Source organism: Telmatherina bonti, assembly GCF_933228915.1.
Source record: "Telmatherina bonti genome assembly, chromosome: 20".
NCBI lineage: Eukaryota > Metazoa > Chordata > Actinopteri > Atheriniformes > Telmatherinidae > Telmatherina > Telmatherina bonti.
Genome location: NC_136618.1, coordinates 8,336,595 through 8,364,338, shown reverse-complemented (window position 1 = coordinate 8,364,338; position 27,744 = coordinate 8,336,595). Strand labels below are relative to the sequence as shown.

Genomic DNA, 27,744 nt, shown 5'->3' with positions numbered 1-27,744 from the left:
GTCACTCCACCACCTAATGTTTAGTCAGTGTCGGTGGTTTGATTCACAGCTCCTAACTCTCCTCATCAAATGTTCACACTCCGCTGCACATTCAGGACAGACTCAGTTTACTCTCATTCATCAGTTTATTGACAGCAGGTCAGCATCAAACTCACATCAGCTTTTCACACTTTCAGGTCCAAACCAGCAGGTTCTGCTGCAGGTGAGAGGATCAAACACACTCTGTGATGGTTTAACTGGGATAGTCACTGGAAAGTTAAACTTGCTTCATTTAGGAAGCTTAAAAAATGTGATTCTTAGAGAAATTGATAAGTGTTTACCTGCTGCAGAATTCACTTTTCTCAGAATGATTCTGCATGAACGCTGGTCGGTGCCATTTGACCCTGGTGGGCTTCCGTACTGACATATTTGCTGTTTGTGTTTCATATTCCTGATTCCTCATTTTTCTTGAATCTTGCTTAGAAAACAACCATCATATAAACAAATCCAGGATACCAGAGGACCTGCAGTAAGTTTACACTCACTGATTCAGTTCCACATGGTTCTGCACCAGCTGTTGTCCCAGATGTTCCTCCTCTTCTGACCTTAAGAACCCAGGCCTCCTCATTTCCAAGGGTCTGGAAGACTGGACTTTGTTCTGAAACTGATCCACCTGGCTGCACCTGCACCAGGCTGACATGCTTACCTGTGGTTTGGACCTGATCTTGGATCGGCTTGCAGCCTCAGCGCTCACTCACAATATACAGTATTGACACATGTATTAATAATATAGTGATCTATTAGTTGTTTACAAATATAAACAGTCTGAGATGAGAAGCAGCAACATGCGCACACTCAGGAGAACCCACAAGAGGCTGTCTGTGACAGCAACACAAAAAATCAACACAATACACTCAATTTCACTGCAGCTGCTGCAGAATTAGACACTTTCCCAGACACTTTCTCTGTTTCCTCACTAGACCTCTAAAGCTTTATCCTGGAGGACCAGTCCAGGAGTTCCAGAGTTCAGGACCAGTTGCATAAAGCAGGCAAAGTTGGGATTTTACAGTTAAAGTTAAGTTCCTAAATATAGCTGATATCTTCTACTCCAGATATCTTTAGAAAGTCTTCAACGTGTTCTCCTTACTCTGACCTTATACAGAAGAAACTCCTTTAAACAAGTTAAATTCACCTCGAAAACCTACATAACTAAAAAACATCAGATATTTTCTGAGTCATTTCTGTCAAAGAAAAGAAAATTCCACTAAATCAACATCTACCTGGAATCATGAATCTTGTATCATATGATAACAATTAAAGACTAAACTTTATGAGTATGAGAACATAAACTGTTTCCATGGAAACGGGTGAATTTAGTCTACTTATAACGCTAATAATGTTAAAAAAAAACTAAACTAAGAGATTCTGCAACATCTTAGAAGTCAGAGAATAAAACTTGTGTCACACTTGAGAAGACACTTAGGATGTCTTCTGATTCTGGGGAAGAGGAGGATGATGTGTGAGGCAGGATGAAGCAGATCATCATCATGACACACCGATGTCTAAAACCGATGAATGAGATTTTCTCCTGATGATGACGCCACAGAAAAGAACAAAACTCAGAGAAAACCAAGAACAAATGTGAAAAACTAAAACATTTCCTCTTAATGTCACAGAAACAGCTGATAAAGCGTCCAACAGCAACATGATGCAGCATGTCTGTTTGACTACAGTCCAAAGTTCCGCTAGCTTAAAGACAATAAACACTAGCAAGGCTCAGTTCGAATCCACAACACTCAGCGCTGTGATCGCAGAACTTAAACAGCAGCATCAGCAAGTCTGCAAACACAGACACACATGCAGAAGAAAAGGAGATGGAGAGGAAACTCATCCAGCATTCTTCCTCAGGCTCATCCTGCAGCACCAAACTGTGCAAGCTCAATGTGACGCTGCTGTTAGCACGAAGCTTCAGCAGACAGCAGGTGATCATGTGACCAGATGAACAAACCTTTCTGATCAAACTTTCACACTTGAATGCAGGTACACAAAATAAAAAGGCATAAACGAAGGAGCTTCAAATGCAGCATCCTCAGTGCTACATTACAGATGGCTAACAGGCTAGCTACCCCACAGACTTAAACAGCTCTGTTCACTTTTAGATAAAACAACTTCTCTGTGGATTAAATGTAATAAAATAAATCTTTATAATTTTCAATATAATCTTGTGCTTTCCTACCACCAGACCTTCATTAGACTGGGTGAGCCCACTAAAAGGCTAGTAGCCAGGTGGGTTAAAAACTGAGTGGGGCCAAACACTAATGAGCTAACAGCTAAGTGGCTGGTGACTAACAGGCTAATATGCTAACATGCTAGCCTTGTGCAGCTGCTGCCACCATCAGGACATGATGCCAAACACTGGGTTGTGTCGACAGATGCTCGGACCAATCTCATCATAGTCCTTCTTCGAATGACACACCTGGAAAAACTCTGGCTGCAGCACAAACATTTGAGAAACAAGCAAACAAAATAAAGTTAGTAAACAGGACACAAGCAAAAGCAACACAATACTGTTAGGACACACTGAAGCCTGAAAACTTTAAACAGTGTTTGGCTACAGTTTTAAAAGGGAAGTTGAGGACAGTTTCTCTGGATTTCATTTCTACAGAGGTGTATTTAAAATTTACACTTATAATGAAAGTTTTTATTGCTATTAAGTCTTGTTTAAGGTGTTATTTGTTGCTCTTTGGCAGGGATCTTTAACTCCAGTCCTTACGGGTTGCAATCCAGGAGGTTTTTGTTGTTTCCCTGTTCCAACACACCTGAATCAAATCAAATGGATCAAATGGCTTCTTGTCAACTTCTTCACAATGACCCATTAAAGCTGGGGTAAGTAATGTTGTTCAGAGACATGTTCTTCTGGGTGAAGTGGTTCCTCGTCCTGATAGTAGTCTATACATTCTGTAATCATGAACAAGGAATATAGTTAGACCCCTCAGTTTACTGTCAATCTGTAAAAACTCTGATTAATCCAAACGTTCTGACTGAATTGAAGTTGTTAATTTCTTATATTTCGTAAGCTTCTTCTCTCGGCTCCCCTCCTCCCCCTCCAGCAGCGCATACCTGATAGCCACACCCTGCATATAAACAGCACATTAGGATGAAAATACAAAATAGTGAAGAAGAAACTCAGAAGGCAAACATGTCTGAGAAAAAGGATTTCCCCGACGTGGCTCGATTTATTTACCTCCTCCCACCAAACAGCCGAGAAAGAGAAAATCATTGGTGGAAAAATCTGCGAATAAAAAAGCCTTGGATCACGCAAGGCTCAAAACCAGAGTGGGAGGAGCCAAGACAGGGCGGCACTTTTAAATCTTGCTACCTACCCCAGCTTTAAAGGTGGAGTATGTAAGATTTTCAATATTTAAAAAAAAAAAAAAAAAACTAAAAAATAACTACAATCATAATTAGATAGTTTTTTTAAACATGTAGGTTCCAATCTGTCCATATTTGATGTGTTATTAAATTACAAGTTTAATTAATGACAAAGACCCTTCTTAAATGTTTGCCTACCAGTAAAAAAAGAAAAAAGAAAAAAAGTGCTTTTTGTCATTTGTCATTAATTCAACTTGTAATTTAATAACGCATCAAAGATGAACAGACTGGAACGTACATGTTCAAAAAACTTTCTAATTATGATTGTAGTTATTTTATTAGTTAATTTATTTTGAAAAGGGAAACAACAAAAACCTGCCGGATTGCAGCCCACAAGGATTGGAGTTTCAGAACACAGCTCTATGGGCTTCACAAAATAAAAAAGAGGATATGTGTTTAGTTACCGTGGATGCCAACATGGAGCCTCCAAACCACACAGCATAACGCTGCATGTGATGCGTGACAACCTGAACTTCAATCGGCTTTGGCTGCAGAAAACATGAAAAAGCTTAAGCTAAAAGGAACACACACATCATCTCTGTTGTACATCTGTTATTACATCTCTATACATTTGTAATTCTGACCATTTTTTCCCAGTCAGTATTCTGGAAGTTAAAATAAACACCTGCATTGCTCCACTGACAGTGTTAATATGGCCTATGGAGTTCCTCAGGGTCCTGTTATGGCACCTCCTCAAATCTCATCTAATCAAACTTTATTTATAAAGTTTTTTTCGACAATGAAATGTAAAAAATCTAAATAAATTATCCTCCAAAACTCAGGTGGAAGTAAATAAACCGTTAACACTAAATAAATAGTTTTTTTTCTTTTTCCTGCTCTCAGAGACGACGGTCTCCCTCCCCTTCCTACTCTGACCTGCTGCTTCTTTGTATTGTCAATCTATCTATCTGAGCCTCTTTCTCCATTTCCTTCCAAATTTAAATCATGGATCTGGTCAGCTGGTATCTCAATGCAACTCATCAAATCTTTTTTCCCCAAAGAATGGGCGAAGGGGAGCCTGCAGCTCCCGACAGAATGCATGCTGCTGGATACGTAATGAAGGTTGTGTGCCTGTTGCTTCTTTCTGTGGAGGATTTCTACACATTTGGATTTATGATAACTGGGTTTTTGCTGTTTGGTGTGTGCGGTTTCCTGGTGTTTCGCAAATTCTGAAAGATCTGTGATGGACTATGCCGAGCAACTAGCACTCATGCTTGACAGCGCTGGACCACAAATAGATGCTGGTCTGGTAAGCCTGTTGTGGTTCTGGAGCACATCCGTGAGTGGGAAACACCTTGGAGAAGCGGTTGCTCGGTTTTGGTGGAAACTGACCCCCGATCCGGCTGTTTCGGAGTCCGACTGAGACCACTAAGGACTCAAAGCTGAGCCAAACGAAGCTTAGCTTGACCCAACCAAAGCTGTTATCTGAACCTGGCTCCCTGCACTGACCTTGGGCAGGTGTCACATCTCCTCCTTATCATCCTGGAGTATAATGCTGTCTGATGCTCAGTCCCCCTCCTAACCCCCCTCCCTTTCTCAGGCCTGTGGAACTTAAACTGAACTCAGCTCTTACGGCCGCGTTTGCATCGGGTGGCAGAGATGAACAGGAAAGTTCAAAGACTCACTCACTGAACGCACACATACACACACACTCACACACACTGTTACAGACACACTCTCCTATCTTTCACCGCCTTCTCAAGACTTCACCCCTCCCTCCACTCACGGACAACGAGTTGGATGGGCGCGCTGCCTGGCTGCCTGCGACCTCACTTGGCTATCTGGGAGACCCCACCCATCCCCCCTCCCATTTTTGTGTGTTGTCTATTGTCTCAATTTGTGCTTGTGTTTAGAGGTGTGTTTTTCTGTTGCATCTTAATCCTTCCCCCTTTAGGTGACGTGTAGAGATACTTCTTTTTTTTTCCAACACCCACCCATCCTTCCTCATGTCATCTTTTCCTCATTCTGCGTACAAAAGGTGTGCTGCTTTCATGGCTGTGCCTCAGTCCACCTGACCCTGTTTATGTCACATATATGTTGTATGTCTAAGTCTTGGACGGGTTGCACTGGAATTAATTTTGTTGTGCCGACTGGTTCAATGACAATAATGTTCTGAACTCTTATTTACAATACTTTCCAAGTGTGTTTTGATTAAATGCAACGCTCCTGTGTGTGTCTGACCTTTATCCGTCCTCCACTCAGCTCTTCGCTCAGTCTCAGCCGGGCGTCCACCACTCTCTTCAGGTCTCTCTGCAGCCGCCTTCCGAAGTCTCTGAACATTGTGGATCCCCCAGAGAGCACAATGTTCTGGCATATAAATGACACATGCAGTTTCCCATCAGGACAACAAAATTTATATTTTGTTCTGTTGAGAAACAAGTCAGAAAGGAGCTTCAGCCGAATCGCTGATGCTTCTTCGTACAAACACCCAACCAGCAAGCGCATGACTCAACGTCAGCTTCCCTGCAACTTCAAACTGAAATATATTTCTGATGTGTTTTGTTCACATTTTATCTCTGCAATTCAGAGAGGTTTTAATGGTTTTTTAAAAGACAAACTCCTCAATAAAGTGAGGCATCAAACAACAACAATCTGTGTTTGGGAAGAGGACACTGTGGGACATACCTTGTAAAGCGGTCTTCTCACATCAATTGGACAGCTCTGGATGACCTCATCAACCACATCAGAGATTGGCTGCATGAAGTCTGGGTTAGCAAACTGGAAAGCACATTATATGGACACACATTATTGTTAAGCATTAATATATATTTCTGTCTTCAATCTGAGCTTCTAACACAGCTCCGCCTGCATCTATGAGAGCCTGTTGAGCGGCTGTGGGGTCCCCCCAGGATGTATTTATGGTCCCCTACAGTTTCCATGATTTGGTTTATGTAGTTGCAACCATTTAATGTTAGTTTGTGTTTATTTGTGTTAACAGCAGAGCTGAGTGGAACATGAGCTGTGTGTGGAACCTCACCTCAGGGTGAAAGAAGATTTCAGGGCCCAGGAAGCGTTCATAGCCCACATCGATGTGGAAAGCTGTCTTATTGATGGCATTAACTCCTCTGTACTGTTTGATCCACTTCCCTGGGTCCGAGTCATACTTTGTGAACTCTTTCACAATGTCAGGACAGATGTAACAGTAGCGCTCCTTCACACAGAAGAACAAACACAAATAGAAAGAAAAATCGAAGTAAAAATAAATAGAAATGACAAAACAGGCATTAAGAAGCAGCAGAGGAGAAAGATGGCTGTGAAGAAGAGGGACTGGTTACCTTGATGGCCTTGGCGGTTTCCAGTGACTGCTCCGGAGGAATCCCCACCTCTCTGTCTCTGAGCAGCTGCTGGATGAAGAAGGTGATGTCCCGCCCTGCTATGGGGATGTGTTTTATACAGCTGCCAATCACATAGCCCTCAGCCTGTGACAGACAGCCACACCAACCAGTCAGTGATCAGGAAGGCTCCAACCTCAGTCCGCATGTTCAGAGCAGGTGTGCGTCTCACCACAGGGATGGCATGCGTAACTCCGTCTCCGCTGTCAATGACGATGCCCGTCAGCGTTCTCTGCCCCACCTGTCGGGACGTCCATGATGCTGCTAAAGCCAGAACTGCCTGATAGAAAAACAAACACCGCTCAGGAAGTCTGGTTTGTCCTGCACACTGTTCAAGGATATCAGTCCTCTGGAGATCGTCATGTCTGCCTCACCTGGACTGCGATGTAGAGTCCAGGTATATTGAAGGTCTCAAACATGATCTCGGCCAGGTACTCTCTGTTCTCTGGGGTGTTGAGAGGAGGCTCTGTCTGCAAACACAAACAAGCTGTGGAATACTGACTTCAGTTTCCAGCAGCCTCATATATCAACCATTCTAACACACACACACATTTATATACAAACATACACACACGTCTGTGAATATTTTCTACTTTGCCAACATTTTCATGTAAAGTGTGGAATTCCCTATTTTGCACTTAGATATGTTTGTAAATACAAGAACAGCTGTGTACATGTGCAGATCAGAACAAGTACACTGCATTATTCCTGCAGGTGTCACAGCGATCTCAGCTTTCTCATGCATTCTTGATTTTGTCCAAATCAGTTTTTAATTTTGTGGAAAACTTACAAAAGACAACTGTGAGACACAGGTAAGAACTTCTCGCTGATCTGATGTTATCATAACATTTCAAATTCCACAATTCACAGAGAGCACACCAGACAGACGTCTAATCAGACGTTGCTTCCTGAAAGACATCCTGTTACAGTTCGGCCGGGATTTCCGTGTGGAAAAGTTCCACTAACAACTACGCTGTTGGATATCCAAGTGCTTTTTAGTTAAACACCATGAGAGAAGCAAACGATTGGACAACTTCTGACCATCACTGAGCTGCTTTACACCATTCCTGTTTGATGGATCTTGTCTTCAGACCAAAACACACGTTTCTCTTGAACAAAGTCAGACTAAAATCAAAGGAGCGTCCTGCAATGATTCAGTGAATGTGTGAAGTTACATCAAATCAAGTCTCCTTCATGTCTACAGAACATTTAAACCAACCACAGAGCTTCACAGGATAAAAATTAGGGCTGTGATGATGTGCTTTTGCCCTGATTCAATTCAATTCCAATTTATTGGGTGCCAATTTGATTTAAATTGTGATTCTCACAATTCTTTGATATTGCTGATTTTTGTAGATTAAAAACAACAAAAATGTACAAAACTTTTTTTTGCTCGATTTCAATGAGGAAAATACAACATAATAAGCCAGACCGTCCTTCTGCTGCTATAATACCCAAGAAAAGAGGTAAAAAGATCAATAATGAAAATGACAAAAAATTTATAATGGATTATTTTTATTTATTTAAAAAAAAAAAAAAAATTTTAACAAAAAAAAATTATTTTAAAATTGTGAAGCAAAAAATCCTGATGTTTGATTTTTCAATTCAATTTTCCCACCCCTAATAAAAAAACAGCATCCAGGGGGAAGTTTCTGTCCTGCAGACACGCCTCATCTCTGTACTGTAACACTGTAACACTTCTTTTATTTACAACTTTATTTATAACTCTCTCTTTTAAGGATGCGTGACAGAGATCTCTCCTCGATCCCAAATTAATCACTGCACTCCTTTCTTTCTTCAGCGTTTATTTATTTTATTAGTTTCATGTTTTTTGCCAGAAGAATGTTCAATATTTATGTTTTGCTCTGAAAACACAACAAGTATGCTTCAAATGATGATTATTTTTTAATAAACTCGACCTGAATGAATGAACTAAACAGAGATGTTTGTGTTGCTTGTGTTTGGTTCTCCATCAGTCCAAAGAAAAACACAAACAGCGTCTGAAGGCAGGTTTACTGTAGGCATACAGGCATGCAAACAATGATTCAGAACATGTTCACAGAACAGCTGATGACTTATGATTGTACGTACAACTGGCATACAGGTAATTATTTATCAAACACTGCATGCTTGAAACATACTGACTGGTTTTGTGAAATTTCTTTTGTAAAATTTAGGAAAGTTTCAAACAACAGTTGACAAATAAAGGCCAAGAAGACTAACTCTAACCAGTAACTTCCGCTACCACTGAAAAACGGCTTCACCTTGAAATGTAATGAGATGCATCACGAGGACAACCTGCCCAAGAACATATAGAACCTCCAGTTTAACACCTACAACTGCTTCAGTCTTTTCTGTAACGTCTCCAGGAACATCCAGGACATTTGGAGTTGAACTCTTCAAGGATCTTAAATTCCCACCAAAACTTGTAACACTTCTTTAGGAACTTTAAGTTCATAATCCACGAGTAACACCACTAATACCACCTTACATACTTTTATAACCCCAAATAACAAATTCAAGTCACCAAGGACCAAAACCAGAAATCAACCCTTCAAGGAATCACGTTCAATCTCCTTAATTGTTGCTAAAACTTATCTAAAAGCAGACCAAACATGATTATTTCTACTCTTTTAATTCTTCATTTTGGGTACCACTAGATGATCTTTGCACCCATCATAACTCCAGACAGTGTTCAGGCCAGTTGAAAGCTGCTGTCAGTCGCCCAGCCCTGTCCAGGTAACTGTTAGCAACCTGTTGGTTAGATTGGGAAGGAGACTACTTCACCTGCTGACAACATGGTCATCGGAAGTTTCTCATAAACCTGAACAACCTCTTAAAAGGTCTTATGGACCTCTTGTAATATTTCCATGAACGTCATCACAGCCTCCTCCTGGAGCTCTGAAACTTATGCAAAGATCTCTGAAACCTTTGCAAGGATCAGCGAAACTGATCTAATCTCCCATCGGAAATATTCTCTTCCGAGTCCATTTCTGACCATCAAATGTCACAAGCGCTGCATCAAACTGTGTTTGGATAAGAGCTGAAGAACAACAGATGTACAGACAGGTAACCATCGCAACAGTACTGGAGTCTCAGGGTCAGACCCTTCGTATAGGAACCAGTTACCGTGTGTGCGTACCATGAGGAAGCTGTGGTCTTCAGGCTCAGCTCGCAGGTATTTGAAAATGACCTGCTCCATGAACTTCTCCATCAGATCCCAGTCTTCCACCATGCCATGACGGATGGGCCACTAAGCACAGACCGACAGTACAGTTCACTCATCTTCTCGGCTCGTTTCAAACCCTCCTCCCTTCCCACGTCTCCACCTCATACCTTGGTTGCATAGTTAGGTTTGTCAATGGCTTCGTCTCCAATGTAGAAGTCCAGGTCATCGACGCCGCGTACAAGCCTCCTCTGAGCCTGCTCGCCCACGCTGGCCGACTCCTTGATGGCGATGCCTGGTGAACATCACAGATGGGTTAGTCTTCTGCGTCTTGGATGGACATCATGCTACAACAGGCTGAAAGCATGTTGACGTCAACATGGTGGTGCTTACAGGACGGCATGATGAACTGGGGCTCCGTGTTTCCAGCATAGCCGATCTTTGTGTACCTGTGGTTAGAAAGAGAAAACACTGTTAGACACACAGGGAAGGGTTCCCAACAACTGGCTCCGGCTCCAAGCATGGCCTCTGTGAAATACTCATCTTCAACCCACTCTGACCCTGCTATGGTCTGATAGATGTGCCTCTTTAACATCTGATGAGTATTTCAGAAAAACGAGACATTAGAATAATCGCTGTCGGGCTTTAATGTTCGCTTGGCTGTGGAGACACAGCAGAGATCAGGGTTTAGTACAGGGACACTCAATCCTGGTCCTTGAGGGCCGGTGTCCTTCAGGTTTTCCAAAAGTCCCTGCTGGAAAACACCTGACTCAGACTCAGACAAGCTCTGCATATGTCTGCTGAATACACACTGATTTGGTGGAAAATCTGCAGGGTTAGGGTTACCGGCACTTGAGGACCAGGATTGAGTATCCCTGTAGAAACGAGGCTGATGCTCCCTCTCCGTGCATTTCCATACCAGACCTGGTCCTGTATGAGACTACTGTAGACCTCCAGCAGACCCGATTTAAAACCAAAACAGGGAGTAAAATGGGTTCAAAGGCAATTCAGACCAAGTTTAAAACCATTTCAAAAACAACTCCCAAACTGGTCCAATACCAGCTCATAGCAAAGTCCTAAAACAGACTGAATGAAGAGTCCAAAACAAGGTTATAGGACAAAACCAAAACCAGTCTGACCAGTTTCAAAAAGCAGATCCAGACTATGGGCACAAATTGGTCCCATTACACATATAATACCAGCTCCAAAACCAGTTAATACTGACTGTAAACCAGTTCCAGACCAATTTATCACAGTTACAGCCAAAACCCTAGCTGGCTCCATCATGATCCCAGTATGGACAGGTGAGACTGGTGACCCGAGTTGTTGTTTTCCAGTATGGACAGGTGAGACTGGTGACCCGAGTTGTGGTTTTCCAGTATGGACAGGTGAGACTGGTGACCCAAGTTGTTGTTTTCCAGTATGGACAGGTGAGACTGGTGACCCGAGTTGTGGTTTTCCAGTATGGACAGGTGAGACTGGTGACCTGAGTTGTGGTTTTCCAGTATGGACAGGTGAGACTGGTGACCCAAGTTGTTGTTTTCCAGTATGGACAGGTGAGACTGGTGACCCGAGTTGTGGTTTTCCAGTATGGACAGGTGAGACTGGTGACCTGAGTTGTGGTTTTCAGCAGCAGGAAGCTCTGAGACGTGACGACTCGCATGCAGCTGCTGCTCTACTTTCTGCAGCTGTCCTACATTCACACCAGAATAGACTGACCCCAGATCAGCCGTCATGGCTGCTAGGGTCCTGAGACAGAACAGCCCCTGAGCTCAGACCTGCTGAAACCAGCGGTCCACATATGGACGAGGACCGCTGGGACGACCCTGTGCTCATCCCGGTCCTGGACTTGCAGGACCTGGTCTGAATGTGGACGCTGGTGAGAACCATGAAGAGGCAACTGGGAATCAAACGCAGCATCACAAACTCAGTTCGGCAGCTTATGACGTCACGACCATCACCTTGATTCGCTTATTTTAGGTGAACTGTTCCTTTAACGGCAACCAAAACACCACACACATACACACGCGCGCACACACACACACACACACACACACACACACACACACGGGTCTGTGCTTTACATACATGATGCTGCTCATAAACACGTATGACGTCACACTCAACTCTGCCTGTGTCTGTGTGCATGTGCGCGCTCACCCGGTCCCGCAGTCTATCACGCACGGGGGGAGCTGCAGGGACATGTTGCAGTCCTGCTCCGGTTCGGTCCGGTTTGGTCCGGCCCGCAGAGTTCGGTCGGTGTTCGGTGTAAGCGAGCGGAGCGCGAGGCGGAGTTTGATGCTGCGGACACAGAAATGTGAGATGCGTGCAGGGGAGCGTCCTCAGTGTGTGTGTGTGTGTGTGTGTGTGTGTATGTGCGTGTGTGTATGTGTGTGCGTAAGAGCAGTTCCGGGTCGGAGGGAAAGATGGAGAAAATAGAAACACAGCCGACACCGGCCCTCCCCCTGCCCGGTAACCGGAGCATCGTGCTGCGTTTACGTGATGTCAGCTGTACCGTAAATCCCGCAATCTGCGTGTCTGAAGTTACGACATCAACATAAATAGACCTCTAAAATGACGTCAACCAAACAAACGTGACGAAAAGCAAATAAAAGGAGAAGATAAGAAGCAGAAACAGTCATCTGACAAACAGAAATGCGGAAATAATACACCGACACACGGATTGGGTAGATACACAAACAGGAGTATTTCTACACCTGAAGGAAACATTTCATACTACCAATCAAACTGATTATAAAAATGGAGAATGATGGCTTCTGAGGTATTTTGGACTGGTGAAAGAGTTGTTATCAGGCAACAATCAGTACAAATACATCAGGATAACAACAGCTCCTCCTGAAGGTCCTTCAGGGCGCAAATCCACATTAAAGCTGCCCAGTCTTCACTTCTTCACACCGGCTTTTGAACATAGTTAATCACGACATTGTTTTTATTGCACTTAATTTATTGCTTTTTGCTTCTTTTTCCAGTCTTGCATTAGTTTGTTTAGTGATTATATTGTTTTATTGTGTAGTTGTTTTTATTGTTCAGCACTTTGTGCAGCTGGAGTAAATGTGCCATAAATAAGCTTTGACTTGACCAGTGTTTGTCTCTAGACTCAATAATACTCCATTAGTGATACCACAACGGTCTGTTCTAGTTCCAGCACAAACTATATTAAGGTTTTTGTCACAAAAAAAAAAAAAAAGAAAAAAAATAGAATTAAATAAACTAATTTCATGTTTGGAAATCATAAGAGAAATTCAGTAAAATTAATCATTAAATAAATTTAGATCTTGTTGGAAACCACACATTAATTATGTTTTGGGGGAAACTGATACAAAGCCATGCCGCCCTGAAAATCAGAAAGCACGAAATACTTTATATTTACAATACTTGAGTTACTCTGTGGTGTGAGTGAAAAAACACATAAAAAAGTAATATACTAATAAATACAAGCAGAAAAGGATTGTCAGATTGATCAGTAATGCAGGATGCAGAGATCATATTAACAATCTCTTAGGAATACAACCTTATAGCTGCAAATAAATAACTTTTCCTTTACAGGGCAAACGGGCTTACTGGTATCAGTACTGGTGGGAAAGTACCTCAAAGGTACTGTGGGAAATCCCAGCAGAAGCCATTCAGAAGTGCTTTACCGCTGCTCAGTGGAACCTTTACAGACATGATCTACATGTCTGACCCAAGCAACTCAAGAACATGTTTTCTATCTGAAGACTTTATTGTGGTTGACTGTTTCCTTTCTGCTGTCGTCTTCCTTTCGTTTGTCTCGGCTCATTGTGGCCTTGACAATACGGCTGGTTTCAGGTTTCATCAGCAGATGAGTGATAGCCAGTCCAACAGCCACCTGTACCACCTGCAGGACAGCATGAAGTATCTCCACAAGCTACTTTACCTCAGTGAGGCTGTTCTGTGTTTTTTATCCACATGAAGTACTTTCTGAATAAAGTTCATTCAAATAAAATTGTTTTAGATGTACGTTTTCTTGCTTTTATCATCAATATAATTTATTATTATTTGCAAATTGCTCTTATAATTATTTTTATCTACATGTTTTTAGTTTATTTCTTGCTTTTTAAATTGCTTCACTTTGCTTTTATGCATTTGAATTAAATACTGGCAGGAAATATAAATGATTGTTTTCTGAATTAAAGTGTCAGCAAAGGTTACAGATACTGGTTAATTGCATCCAACATAATAACCGAACATGAGCAGGCATTAGGCTACAAAACCAGCTACACCTGGTTCTCCTTTCCTTCCTCTGTGAAATAAAACATTTTTTGTTTGTAATTTTATTAATTAGATGTTTTTCAAAGTCTTTATCTTTAAAAATTTATATTTTTTAGTTTTTTACATAAAAGTTTCAACAAAACCCAGAATTGTACAAAGATTCTGCTGCACGTTGCACCTCATGGTATTGGTTTTTCCATCCATTCAAAGTTTTTATGACACGCACGTGAGTGGGGGCGACATCCAGTAGATGGCAGCAACTCACGCGGATGGATGTCGCGCGCTCTGCGTGGGTCATACCAGAACTTCTGCAAGTTTTTTCTGTCATTACGAGGAAATATCCTTCTGATACCTGGACTCTGCTTCTGTTGTTGATCTGCTGAACGAGCCTGAGCTGTTCCTGCAGCACCCCGATGCCCCCCATCCCAGCCCCACACCACGCAGGAACACATCAGTCCAGTCACCCCACGCGCTCACGCTGAAAGTGACTGACAGAGACGGAGGAGGATCGCGCGCACAGCAGGGCAGCAGACAGAAGGAGCCTTCATCCTCTTCATCTTCGGGAATCGTTGTGGGGGGGGAATCCCAGCAGTCACACCGAAGGGGGGCGTGACCACAGCTTGTGTGCGCGTGTGTACAGCACGTGCAGCCTCAGATACCCGGACCTCTGATCCTTCAAGTCGTTGTTTTGGTGTCTCTTATCGATTACTGGTCGGCAAGATCTGTGCGCGTGTGCGTGAGCTCTTATCAGCCACGGCACGAGGTAGGACCAAGGTCCGCAGCTCGTGACCGCAGCTGTTAACGGAACTGTGACCGGATCTAGTGACGTCATCAAGTTTAAAGCAGTCTGAATCGGTTTGAAACTTTTCATTACTTCAAAGAGATTAAAGGCTTCGACGTCACATCCGGTGGCATTTTAACCAGATTACCAACAGCAGACCCACCTGGATTATAATCATCTGCAGTGGCCGAGCTGGTGACGTCAAAGACCGACGTTATGACGTAGTAATATTCAGCGGTATTACTTTGTGGCCTGCAGGGGGGGATGGCTGCCACTTACAGCAGCCGCGACATCGTGGATGATTTCCTGCGCTACAAGCTGCTTCGTGGGGATTCCTCCCAGCATTTCCCGTCCCGCCGCCAGCAGAGGCGCGCCAATGTCTCTGCACGGTCCCCACGGAGACCTGAGGCATCATGGGCCTCAAACCGAGACCGGGCACCAGTCAGCCCACAGCGAGTCCCGCCGCGCCTGCAGGTGGCGCTGCAGAGCGCGTGTGATGAGCTGGAGCAGCGTTACCATGGTGACCTGTCAGCTCAGGTGTCTGCTCTGCAGAGATGGATGGACAGCAACGGTGATGCGCAGTGGCGCGGCCTGAATGTGATTAGGGATGAGCTGTTCAGGGATGGCGTGAACTGGGGACGCATTGTGACCATGATGGCAGTGGGCGGAGCTCTGAGCGCCCAGGTGGCCCGGACAGGTGAAATGGGTCCGCTGGACAACATAGCTGACTGGATGGTGAAAGGTCTGGACTCCCAGCCTCTCCAGAGATGGCTGGAAGAGAACGGAGGATGGGTAAGTTCATCCTGGCTCCTTTTCCTTGTCCTTCAGTAATATTTAATAACATTGTTTCCCTTCATAGTTTAATTTTTCTTGCATTTTTTATAGTGCTGAGTTTAAAAAAATTAATTTATTAATCAATTTAAATTTATTTAAATTAAACGAATCCTTTTATTGATGAATAAAACTCAGATTTCTTTCATTCACTTCTTTCTGACAAGAGTGACTCTGCAGTCGCGTAACTTACTGATACTCTGCAAGATTTTAGCATCTACGACTGAAAAGCCGCCTGCAAAGTCAGCTACTCTTGTACAGGTAATGCCAAATTCGGATGTTTTTATTCACTGCTGGATGCATCACCCCATTAAATGGTTAAAGGTCCCATATTATCTAAAGGTTTTCTGACAATCGTATGTGTCTCCATATGTAGGAATCCTAAAAATTCTGTCAGTGAGTCTGAGATCTTTCCCTTTGTGAATTGTCTAAAATCATATATCAGGGGCGCCAACAAAGGCTGCATCCCTGTCCTGAGGAGGGCGTGGAGTGGGCGTGGACCGGCACCACTCATGAACATTTAAAGGTTCCGACACAGAAACAGCCTGTTCTCAGTAGAGTCTCCAGAACCACTGAAATTAAGAAGTAGAACTGAATGAAACAATTTGACCTCTAACACACATGAAGTTGTTGAAAAAATGTTTAATATGGGACCTTGAAGTGAATTTTTTCATCTTTTTCTCGTCACATTTAAAGTTGCATTTCCTCTAAAGAAGGTTTACGCTTCATCCTTTTACGAAAAAAACCAAACAGTCTGATGCTATTTGTCAGTGTAACGTGTCGGCATGTCGTAGCTGCTCTCCGTCCTGATGACACAAAACCAAACAGCAGTGTTTTCTCTCAATTCTGTCTACTCTCAGTTCTGTGCTACCTTCATGCAAATCAATTTTCTGATTGGTATTATGGCTGAAAATTGATCCAGTATTCTTCGTAAATCATTTTTACGGCGACTCCACTGAATGAAAAAGTTTCATCAGGACATTTAAAAAGTAGTGTTTTCTCAGCACTTCGGGATGTGAACCTGCAGGAAACACTGGCAGGTAAATTTAACCATCAAACATCTGAAGTGTATAAAGATGCATCATATCAAACTGTAACAGTAATCTGATTACTTCCCAGTATCGGACTTCGATGGTCATGTAAACAAGCTTTGTGTTTATGAACATATTTATGAGAATGTCTTTATTATGGAAGAAAATGGGTGTTATGACTGAATCTGTATTGGGCTGTGTTGGATCCAGTTGGATCTGGTTGGGTCCGGTTGGATTTGGTTGGATCCGGTTGGATCTGGTTAAATCCGGTTGGAACTGGTTGGGTCCAGTTGGATCCGGTTGGATCTGGTTAAATCTGGTCGGATCGGTTGGATCCAGTTGGATCCGGTTGGATCTGGTTGGATCCAGATGGATCTGGTTAAATCTGGTTGGGTCCAGTTGGATCTGGTTAAATCCAGTCGGATCGGTTGGCTCCACTTGGATCCAGTTGGAACTGGTTGGATCTGGTTGGATAAAGCTGGATCCGGTTGGATCTGGTTAAATCTGGTTGGAACTGGTTGGGTCCAGTTGGATCCGGTTGGATCTGGTTGGATCCAGTTGGAACTGGTTGGATCTGGTTGGCGTGAATCAAACCAAACCTTTTCAGGATGATTCCCAGCTATGATCACTTCCTTGCCCTCTTTATGCCTTCAGCTGCTTCCTTGTCCTATTATTTTCTGCTTTTCTTTCTTTCTCTAAGCTTTTTCTTGCTTACTTTTCTCCTTTTTCCTTTTTTCATTTATCAAATCGTCATGTCTTTGCTTGATTGTTTTCTTAATTTTATTGTTCATCTTCTTTTTAGTCTCATTCAGTGATTTCCTTCTCTTTTATCATTTGATTTTCCTTTTCCCCGTACTCTATTTTTTCTCTTCTTTTCCCCGTTTTGCTCTTTTTCCCATTTATTTTCTTAATATTTTCTTCATTCTGTCTTTTCTTTCTGTCCAGGTTTTCCATCCTCCATTTTCCTCCTCTACTCTGGTATATTTTATTATTCTCCCTGCTTTCTTTTGTCATTACTTCTTTCTTCATTAGTTTTTATTTAATGCCCAGTCTTTATGTCCACATTTCTCCTTTCAAACCAAACCGCATTATGTTTTGTCCTCAGTTCCAGTATTTGAAGTTTCCAGGATCTTCAGGAGTCCTGGAAGTCTTTTACAGTTCGTCGGGGTTCCTGTTTATTTTTGGTAGTTTAAACTATAATTATTCCCCACACAGAGTTTCTAACTGTCTTAAAGAAAGTTTCAGGTGTGTTTAAAAGAGTTTAGATTCTCCAACAATGGTTTATTTGGGAGAAAAGACTTCCTGTAAATCTTTTAAAGAGACTCAAGCGGTTTTAACACAATTCCAGATTATTGTTGCAAATCTGTGTTGTGGTATGATTGAAGGAATTTCCGTTTTGGTGTTTTTTGGGAATATTTGGTCTCCAGTGCTTCGTTCTTTGAGTCTTTCAGCTGCATTTTAAGATTTTCCTGAACAGGATTTAGTCTGAGAAGATTTCATGAGTCAAACCATCTGAGAGTCACAGAAATAACTTTCGCTCACTTGTGTTTGAAAGGTCTTTGAGTTTCAGCAATCCTTAAAAGCAGGTTTTCCAGGCTCGTGGTCTGATGAGGCACTTTGATTGATGGGTTGTTTCTATGGTCCTTTGAGAAACTCCAGATATCCCCGACGTGTTCCCAGAGCATTCGCTGTTTATACAAGATCAGTAGCTAAAGATGTTTGAAGATATTCCTTATGTCTCATGGAGCATAAAGGACTGTTTCTGTCAGGTGAAAGATTATCACACTGGAAAAAATGAGCAGAAATTAATTAAATCTTATCACTAATTATCAGCATCGTCACAAAGTGTCTTTTTGATTGTCTTATATCGTTCCTGGTCCCTGAAACCAGGTCACCTAGTGAAGACCAGATCATCTTCACTGCCAAGGTTCTCACAGAGTCAGAAGAAGCACAAACACACGCACACACACACACACACACACACACACACAGCGTACAGTTCAGGGTGTCGATCAGATCCGCTGAACTGCAGACTGATAGGTGTTTTTTGGTTTGAATGCAAATAATATGCAAAGTGCAGAAAATCCCTAAAATTCTGCAGACTCTGAGTGTGTGTGTGTGTGTGTGTGTGTGTGTGTTTTTTGAAGACTGCACATTTCACCATTTTTTTGCATTTGTGGTCTGCTGCAGAAAGTAATGATTCACTTTTGACTTTACATGTCATGTTAGCAAACTATGAGAAGAATTAATCAAAGAAATTATTTATAGACCAATTTATTGATCATTAATGTGCAGAACAGCATAAATAAACAAACCCTTCAGCCTCTAATGCCAATGCAGTCAGCTGCTTAACACTTCCATCAGAAAACAACCAGACTTCCGCCGGGAAACGTTCTCCTGCTAATTAAGTCCAAATATGTCTTCAAACTGAAATGATAAAAAAATTTCAATGAAAAACGCTTAAAAATAAACAACTTTACTTCAAATCTCTGTAAAAACAGACAATAAAAATAAATGTCCACTGGAAGAATCCAGTCTGATGACCTGTGTTGTGTACATTGGTACACATCCAGCATGTTATTACAGAGTTCAGAATCTTGTGTTTCAGTTCAGCCAAAAGATTTTATGTTGGTGACGTTACGTCCTCGATGAGTTAGAAAGAGTTTAATCTGGCAAAACAAAGAGCTAAATATTAAAACCTTTTTAATTAATAGTTAGTCTGGGAATGTAATGCTGCATTCCCAGCAAAAAATGAGCAATTTTTGCTGTGGAATTGTATCTAAAGTTTCCTGAAAGATGTAAGTTAACACGCTTTTGCTTCTGGTCGATCAACTGGACATAAAAAGCAGAAACTTACACAACACTTGTCACAATAATGCAGAAAAGCAGAAGAGTTTTTTTAAACATCAAATATGACTGTTCAACCATTCCTTACCTGTCAACTATCCCGCTTTGACCAGGAAATTCCTGTTTTTTAGTTGTCTTTCCAACATTGTTATTCTCCAGTAAATCTCCCAGATTATGATACAAGGAGAACAATAAACCATCATGAGGAGACAAACCCCCCAACCCTCAGATCAATAAACACCCCCCCACCGATGGACCGAGTAGAGGAACCTGTGGCTGACACCTCTCTTTTGCCCACTGCAACCATCTTGGCAGAAATTTCTTTAAAATCCAGAACTTGACAGGTGTGTAATTTGAGATCACAAACAAACAAAATGGATGAGATCAAACACTAAAAAGGACACAGAAGGAATACAGAGAATGCAGTATAATGCGTTGGAGACATGGCTAATGCATCTGCACTGCTGTAAGACAGGAAGAGCAGATTAAACAGCAAAGTAAAGAAAAGTTAAAGAAAGTGTTTGTCAGCAACAGAGCTGGGACTCCACTGTTACAGTGTGTTCAAACCAAACACGTTTTGAGTGTCGAAAATGCCCAAAACGCTGAACGCTGGTCACTAAACTGCCACTTTTGTGTCCGATGCCAAAGCTCCTGCGGCGTCTGCCGCTTGTGTGTCTGGAGCAAACGGAAAACGCGGCGGAAAAGAGAGGAGGGAGGCGGCGCTTTCCTTCCGGTCAGTTTGAATGATGGCGGATTCAGTATAGGGATGGCATGGTTGTATTTAATAAATAAAGCTAGAGGACGTTGTCGTAGGGCAGTAATAGTCAGTGTTAATGCAACAAGAGCCGCACTCAGCAGAGAGCCGCCGCCCCCAAACAAAGTGTTGTTAGGCAACGAATCCACGTTGCCAAATCAGTAACATTCAGCTTTTTTAGCAAGGAATGGTTATCCTAAATATTGCACGGAGTAATCGCATCTCAGCCCTGTGTCTGGGTTCACCACAGGAATCCTCCAGGAGCTGCGAGCTGATCGCTCTGATTGGTTGACGCCCCGCGTCGAGCGGCCAAAGTTCAGCTTTGTCCATCTCTGACTTTTGACGCACGGAACGCCGACACCCAAAACGCTCGAAACGCGACGCGAGAAAGCTCGACGCCTCCTTGCCGCGCCTCTCCATAGACTTTACATGGAAACCTGCCGCTCTTGACGCTCAAAACGCGTTTGTTCTGAACACACTGTCAGCTGTGAGCTCGCTTCCACATCATTTACTCACATTTTTTATGTGTTATTTTGGTGGAAGTTTTACCTGGTAACGCAATGTTTGCCTGGTAATGAGATGTTTGCCGCCTGTAACATCATCAACTCAGTCGTTGCTAGGCTACAAACACAACATCCTAACACATTCATGGTAATCTAGACACTTCATAAATGTCCCCTTCTCTGCATCATTATCAACGTTCATCGGCCACTCTGCCAGAAACAATAAGATGTTAGACTTATTTTATGCAAATGTTTGTTTGTAAGATCAGACCATAAACTGGATCTTTCCAATTTCACCTACAATCTCATCATCCAGCAGCATCCAGTCATCACATGGACCATTAAGAGCTGGTGAAGCTGAAGATGCTCTGAGAGGCTGATCTGAGGACACAGACTGGAATGTCTTCTGTAAAAACACATGGAGAAGACATCCATGCCTTGACTGTGTGACCGCTGTCCACAAGAACAAAGCATTGCTTTCCTAAACACAAGCCTTGGATCACCAGTGACCTGAAAACAGCTAGTAAACATAAAAAGAAAACCTTCAGGGATGGAGACAGGCAATACAAAGACAAACAGTGCAAGGAGGACTACAGGAATTAGCAGCTCCAGCAGAACCATGTAGGGAAGTGTGGTCAGGACTGGAAAGCATGACTGGCTTCAAATTAAAAGGGTGATGAGACTGATGGATGTCTGGACAGAGCAAATGAGCTAGTTCAGATAAGAACATTAGCATATTCAGTCGGAAGCTTTCACAGCCGCCTGGACCTATGACTAACTTACAGACAGACTCAGTTTATAAGGTAGTCAGCTCCACAGGAGCACCACAAGGATGTACTCACAGCATTTGTCTTCATCTCATCCTGTCATTGTCTCTGATGACTCTGCAGCTGTGGAGCGCTTCAGTGATGGACAGGAAGTCGAGTACAGGGAACGGTATAGAAACAGTCACTACTGCAGCTGATTGTCCAGAGAAGAATGCTGCTCAAGCTGCTGAGCATCACGGACAAGTCTTCACAACCTCGTCACAAAACAGTAGAGAATCAACAGTGTGTTCAGTCAGAGGCTTCTTCAAGTCTGCTGTAACACCAGCTGCTCTTCCATGACATTTTCCCAAAATAAAAGATATATTTGTAAGTTTCAACAAACAACAATTGTGATTTGCGGGCGTTTCCATTGAACAATGTTTTGCAGATAAGCCTCAGTTCTCGTAAAATCTCGCCAACCGGACGAGATTTTGCAAGAATTGCAGCTAATGCAAGGTAGACACATAGTATTATTTTGCTGTTTTCTACTTGCTGTGGAGAATTTGATTTGGATTTTCAAAGCTTTTCTCCCTCATTTTCTTTTCTAAAACTCTAAACTGCGCAGCTGTTGGTTCCACACTGGGCCATCTCTAACTGGTCACGACCCCCATGTTATGCCTGGGGACATGCAAATGCGAAAAAAGTGTTTTCACTACACTTTTGCAATATTGTGCTATGTCGAAACATCTGGAAAAACCACCTTATGAAAGCCCAAAAACCTTTCAGCGATATTTGAACCTTTTTTTAAAAATGTAGGTATTTCCATTAGCAGTTTTTTACTGCGATATTTTTTGCTATGTGTGATGGAAATGCAACTTCAGAGAGGTACATCGCCATTTCTTTCAGGAGACATTTCCCTCTGGAAAAAAAAGAATAAGGAATTTTGGACAGATGATTATTCATTTAAAAAAGTAATGATAAAAAACTATTATAAGTTTTTTTTATAACTACGTGTGTCCAAACTTTTGACTGGTACAGTTTTTTTCATTTAACCTGATTTACATATATCAATCTGATTGGCTGACAGGTGGTGCAGCTGCTTTTGTTTTAGGAGTTTTGTTTCGAGCATGAGAGAGGAACCCCATAACACAGAAGAGAGGAGCTTTTACTTTCTATTTATATTCTCTCCTGCTATTGTGGTTTCCGTCAGTTTTATCTGCTGCTTGATAATGTGTGTGTGTGCGTGTGTGGTATTACCCAGAAATATCTTTCCAGGTAATCGATGTGGTTGAGTTTCCGCCTCAGGCTTTAGATCAGCTAACAGACTGTTTCTGTAGAAGTCAGTTAAGCCTGAATAACAAGACTCATGACTTCAGCTGAAAACACAAACACTAGAGCCGGCCTGAGGTGTGTTGGTGTGTTTTTCAACACTGGAGTCTGGTACTGGCTGGTTTGTCTCTTTTCAGGGGATTCTAAGTGCAAAACATCAACTCTGCAGCAGGTGAGGCTGTGTGTGTTTTTGAGTGTGCATATGTGTGTGTTGTTAGCTCTAAGAACACAGGCAGTGGTAAGCCGAGCTGCTTTCTCAGAATTCTGTATCAAAACTTTCCATCAAGACGTTCAGAGACAGCTCTGTTGTGCGCTGTGTGGTGATACTGACTCTAAACTTCTTGTTTCAGACAAGACGGCATGGAATTCATTGACTGATTCAGGTTTTCTGGTCTTAAACAGCCTTTTTCAACAATATTTAGAAGCCTGTACTGCAAAGCAGGATTAGCATAGGTGGGATACCTCTCCATTACATGGGTTGACTGACCCAGATATTACCAACCCTGACAAACAGTACTACAAAGCTGGTTATCATTTTGGTATTTCAAGCCAGGCTTTTCCCATCTTCATCAGTGTGTGCTCACATACAAAGGGGTGGAGTTTGCAGCATCTGAACAATTGAAAACAGAGAAAATTCTAGCTACTTCCACTAATGAAGCAGACAGTTATTCTGTAAAAATATGAAGAATTTTAACACACCATTCAGGCCAAGAGCTACATTGTTGCTGCAGCAAAGCCGAAGAATGTATGTTTGCTTAGCTCACTGAACAGGTACCATGCATAGCGGCATTGATCACTGAAGAAAATATGCTTTTACCAGATTGTATTTCTCTGAGCTAATTTCTATTTACAGTCCTTAAAACACACAGAGATGCATTAGATACAAACATACAAAGCACATCTATCTATCTATCTATCTATCTATCTATCTATCTATCTATCTATGGAATGTGCATACACAGGAGAGAACATGCATGTAGCACAGTCTGTCCCATAAAAATATATCTTTCGTATTGGACGTCACTGGGGACAAAGGATACGTCCATCTCCAAAACTCTTTTTCTCCTAAGTGCTTCTCTCACGATTTGAGCGCTGAATTTGGCACAATGGACGGCCACATTCCAAGAGAGATGGTCAGGAAGTGGTGCTTTTATACTCGTTTATGTCTTGATCCAGAAAATTGCCTGTTTCAGAGATTACCATGATTTACCCCGATAAGAGGTGAACCAGCATTTTAGGACTTAAACCCAGGGTTAACCCTGAAGCTCCTTCCATAACAGAAAATCCCAGGGATATGTGACAAATAGTGCAGACTTCTGGTGTTTCAAATTACACAAAAATGTACAAAAAAACCCTTTGCAAATTCTGAGTACTTCTATTCAGTTGACTGAGCAAAACACCCACACATACCCTCTAAATGAATCATTATTTCACATAAATATGACTCAGACTGATGGTAAACTCTTTCCCAATCTCAATCCATCCTTTTGAGGTCATCTGTTGACCCCGTTCTGGCCTTTTTGCTGGACCTGTTGTGGTTCACTGTGGTTCCTGTTTATTGGTTTTGCTGAGATTCTGCAAAGTAAAAATGGGCATGGAAAACAATGAAGCCCTTAAACTTCCTTCAATGCTTAAAGCAGCTATGTGTTTATAACTTTTAGTCATCCAATCCGCGTGAATTATTTAAAATCCTTAACAGCTGTCAATCAAATCTTATTTTCATTATACAGATGTCAAGGATTCAGATTCAAACTATGACTGATTTAGTTTAAAGAGGCCTGAATTTTTGGAGATAATCAGAACTAAATGGACCAATTGTAGTGAAGCCACATAATCTGTTTTGTTGCCATGTTGGGTGGTCATAAAGCTAGCAGCCGTTATGAAGTGACTGTTAATTTGCTAATCACTGTTTCTCAACATGGAACCAGTTCAGCATGTGCGTAGTCAGATCAGACAGTGATATACAGTGTACAAATCCCCAAAACCGCAAACTGCTACCTGATTAAAAGCCCGCTTCATACTCCTCAGGAAGCTTTTTTCTTGTTTTCAAGGCTGCAAGAAGAAAATGATATTGGACCTTCCAGCTGGACAAGGATCCCAAGCAGACCTCAAAGTCTACTAAAGCTTGGTTTTTCAGGAAGTCATGGAAGAGCGTCCATCACAGTTGCCTGACTCAAGCCCCATTAAAAAGCTTTGGTGGGATTTGAAAAACAAAGTTGCAGCACGCAAACCTAAGAAAATTATGAAATGGAGGCTGTTGTCCATGAAGACTGGTCCTGTGGGATGAGATTCCACAGGAATGCTGCCAGAAGCTGGTGTCTGGCTAAGCAGCCCATTAGCAGCAGGTCATAGGATGCTCAAAGGATGCTTGAAGTATTCAAAATACTTGTCATGAGGGGATTGAACAATTTTGATACTTCAGTGGTCACTGATAGTGACATTTTCTGTTGAATTTATATTAGCAGTGTTAGGTTATTCAAATAAATCATGTTTGATTTGTATTTTGCAAACAGCTGCTAGTTTGCGCATTTTGAATGTAAATTCAGGCTGTCTTGATGATAAATTTAACATTAAAATTACTGTGAAAGCATTGACACCATCATGACTTTTCACTACAACTGAAACTTGTGCCCCCATATCTCTCATTTACACCACAGTGAAGGTTGAATTTGTCAAATATCCCACCAATTTCACCACAGTCACATTTACACTGTGAGAAAACTGGTTTTGGATGAGTTAAAACTGGTTTTAGACCATTTTTTGGACCTGTTTCAGGTTGATCTTAACTAGTTTTGGATGGATTTTTATGCCAGTTTCAGACTGGTTTTAGAATAGTTTTTAGACCAGTTTGAGAGTGGTGTTATGGTGTTTAGACTAGATTCAGACTGGTTTTGGACTAGTTTTTAGACCTGTTTCAGGCTGGTCTTAAACCTGTTTGAATGAATTCTAAGATCAGTTTTTAGACTTTTTTTATATTAGTTTTTTGACTACTTTAAGAATGGTTTAATAGTGTTTACATTAAATCCAGACTGGTTTTAGACCAGTTTTGGACAACTTTTTAGATTGATTTTGGACTGGTTTCACTCTGGTTTAACTTTCATCTTGCAGAGCTAACAGCCTTTTGTCTTTGGACAAGATGTTGCAGGAGTCCTGGTTTCCGGTTGTGGTGTTGATGGATGAAAGTAACTGAACATGTGAGGCTTCGCCATGCGTGAAAAGCTTTAGAGAAGGGATCCCCCCTAATCATCATATTACAGTCACTCATCACACACAGCTTTAACTTCTGCCTTTGTGAGGACCACCTCTGACATGCTACATGATTACAACTCTGAAGCTAAACCCGCTCCTAGTTTTTCAATCTGAACTCATACCAGGTCTGAACCTTTCTTTTAGTTGTTTAAAAGTTAGTTCGAAAAAACAGTACTTATAAGTAAAAAATTATCCTTGCTGACACAACTAAACTAAACCACACACAAGCCTGCATTTGGATGTATTCATACAGCAAGTTCGTATGTATGATCTCCCCCTGCCCTCCTGCTTGATGTCAAACATGATACTTCTGTTCACTCAAACCCATTTAAGTAGCAGATCCCAGAGAGTCTCTGCACCCAATTCCCCACATTATCAGGGCCTACTGGTGTGTGTTGTGTTCACTCTGCTGCCACCAAGTGCACAAACATAGAAAAGGTTTGTTATGACAAAAAAGGAAATACTGTCGCTTAATGAAGACAAAAACATAAAGGGTCCAAACTAAGTCTCCGAGGAAGGTTGAGGTCAGTGGACAGTGGTGCTGCTTTATGTGAAGCGAAGCCAGAATGACTCATCTCTACAAATATTACATGACAAGCACATCATGTAATCAAAACTCTTGTGTTATTGACCAAGCAAAGTTTGTTTTCAGGTAAACAAGGCAATGATTACATCTGTTTTCTGTCTCTCTCATGTCCCAGGATGCCTTTGTAGAGCTGTACGAGTCCAGAGCCCCGGTCAGCTTCTGGTCCATGAGGACTGTGTTTGGATTGGTCATGCTGGGAGCAGCTGGGATCACACTGGGAGCCCTCTTCACCCAGAGATAAAACCTGCAGGTCCAGGCTGACGTAACCTGGACCCGAATCTACTCATGTCCTGTCAGCAGCCAGTTTTTACACAAAATGAGACTGCTGACACACTGGGGAGGATTTTTATTATTAACCCACACACAAAGTTCCCTTTAAGTTTGCGACTTTCATTTTCAGCTAGAGTATAACTATGTCTCTTTTTTTTTTTTTTTTTTTTTTTTACATAATTAAACGTATTTGAACTGAATAAATAAACAATGCTAATATGCTAATGGTAACCACTTTGGCTAAAGCATCATGGACCTGTTTGCAGGACTGAGGAACAGGATGGGAGTGTGTTATTGGCTTATGATGTTTCTTCCATCCAGGAAAGAAACATTTGACTTGGTTTGTTGATGAGCAGTATTTGATCGATTTTGGACTTGAAACTTCAAATAACCCCAATTGGATGATGGGACATTAAGTTGTGATGGGATTTATTCTCATCTGCGGTAAAAATGAAAAGCCATCAAATGTCAGGTGATAAACTGCTGCTGTTTTCCTCATGGCGACTGACAGAATGCTCACATGTACAGAACGGCTTAACTCCTGTGTTTCATTGCCCGCAGGTTAAAATTCAGCCTCATTCAGGCTCTCGTCTCAGTGAAATCACCTCAGTGGGACTTATGATGACCAATATTCAGACCATAGTTTCTGTGTGTATA

General features: G+C 42.0%; 2 protein-coding genes across 4 annotated transcripts; one reads left to right on the top strand and one right to left on the bottom strand.

The window, feature by feature from the left end:
* Positions 1–106: 106 nt before the first annotated feature.
* actr3b (actin related protein 3B) lies at positions 107–12,312 on the bottom strand. 3 transcript variants are annotated; one of them, XM_079259686.1, is made up of 12 exons: positions 12,070–12,279; positions 10,303–10,358; positions 10,080–10,204; positions 9,886–9,996; positions 7,118–7,213; positions 6,916–7,023; positions 6,687–6,830; positions 6,389–6,562; positions 6,037–6,129; positions 5,593–5,718; positions 3,816–3,899; positions 107–1,567 (listed from the first exon to the last, which is right to left on the bottom strand). In XM_079259686.1, the coding sequence occupies exons 1-12, from the start codon at positions 12,111–12,113 to the stop codon at positions 1,415–1,417; spliced, it is 1,314 nt and encodes a 437-aa protein (XP_079115812.1). In that variant the 5' UTR covers positions 12,114–12,279; the 3' UTR covers positions 107–1,414. The 3 variants fall into 3 exon arrangements, with proteins under 3 accessions (XP_079115812.1, XP_079115814.1, XP_079115813.1); XM_079259688.1 differs by having other exon boundaries at positions 1,427–2,470; positions 12,070–12,312; XM_079259687.1 differs by lacking the exon at positions 107–1,567 and adding an exon at positions 2,526–2,937.
* Positions 12,313–15,205: 2,893 nt separating this feature from the next.
* Positions 15,206–27,058, top strand: LOC306770687 (apoptosis regulator Bcl-2-like; the record flags this gene model as incomplete). The annotated part of the gene is made up of 3 exons (XM_079259587.1): positions 15,206–15,733; positions 24,053–24,115; positions 26,933–27,058. The coding sequence occupies 3 exons, from the start codon at positions 15,206–15,208 to the stop codon at positions 27,056–27,058; spliced, it is 717 nt and encodes a 238-aa protein (XP_079115713.1).
* Between the last annotated feature and the right edge of the window lie 686 nt (positions 27,059–27,744).

Coding starts and splice junctions, on each gene's coding strand:
- actr3b (XM_079259686.1), bottom strand. CDS start 12,113: ATGTCCCTGCAGCTCCCCCCGTGCGTGATAGACTGCGGGACCGG. Junction 5,719..6,036: donor TGAGAAGACCGCTTTACAAG/GTATGTCCCACA, acceptor TTTATATGCCAG/AACATTGTGCTCTCTGGGGG. Junction 3,900..5,592: donor TGAGTGGAGGACGGATAAAG/GTCAGACACACA, acceptor TGTTTTCTGCAG/CCAAAGCCGATTGAAGTTCA.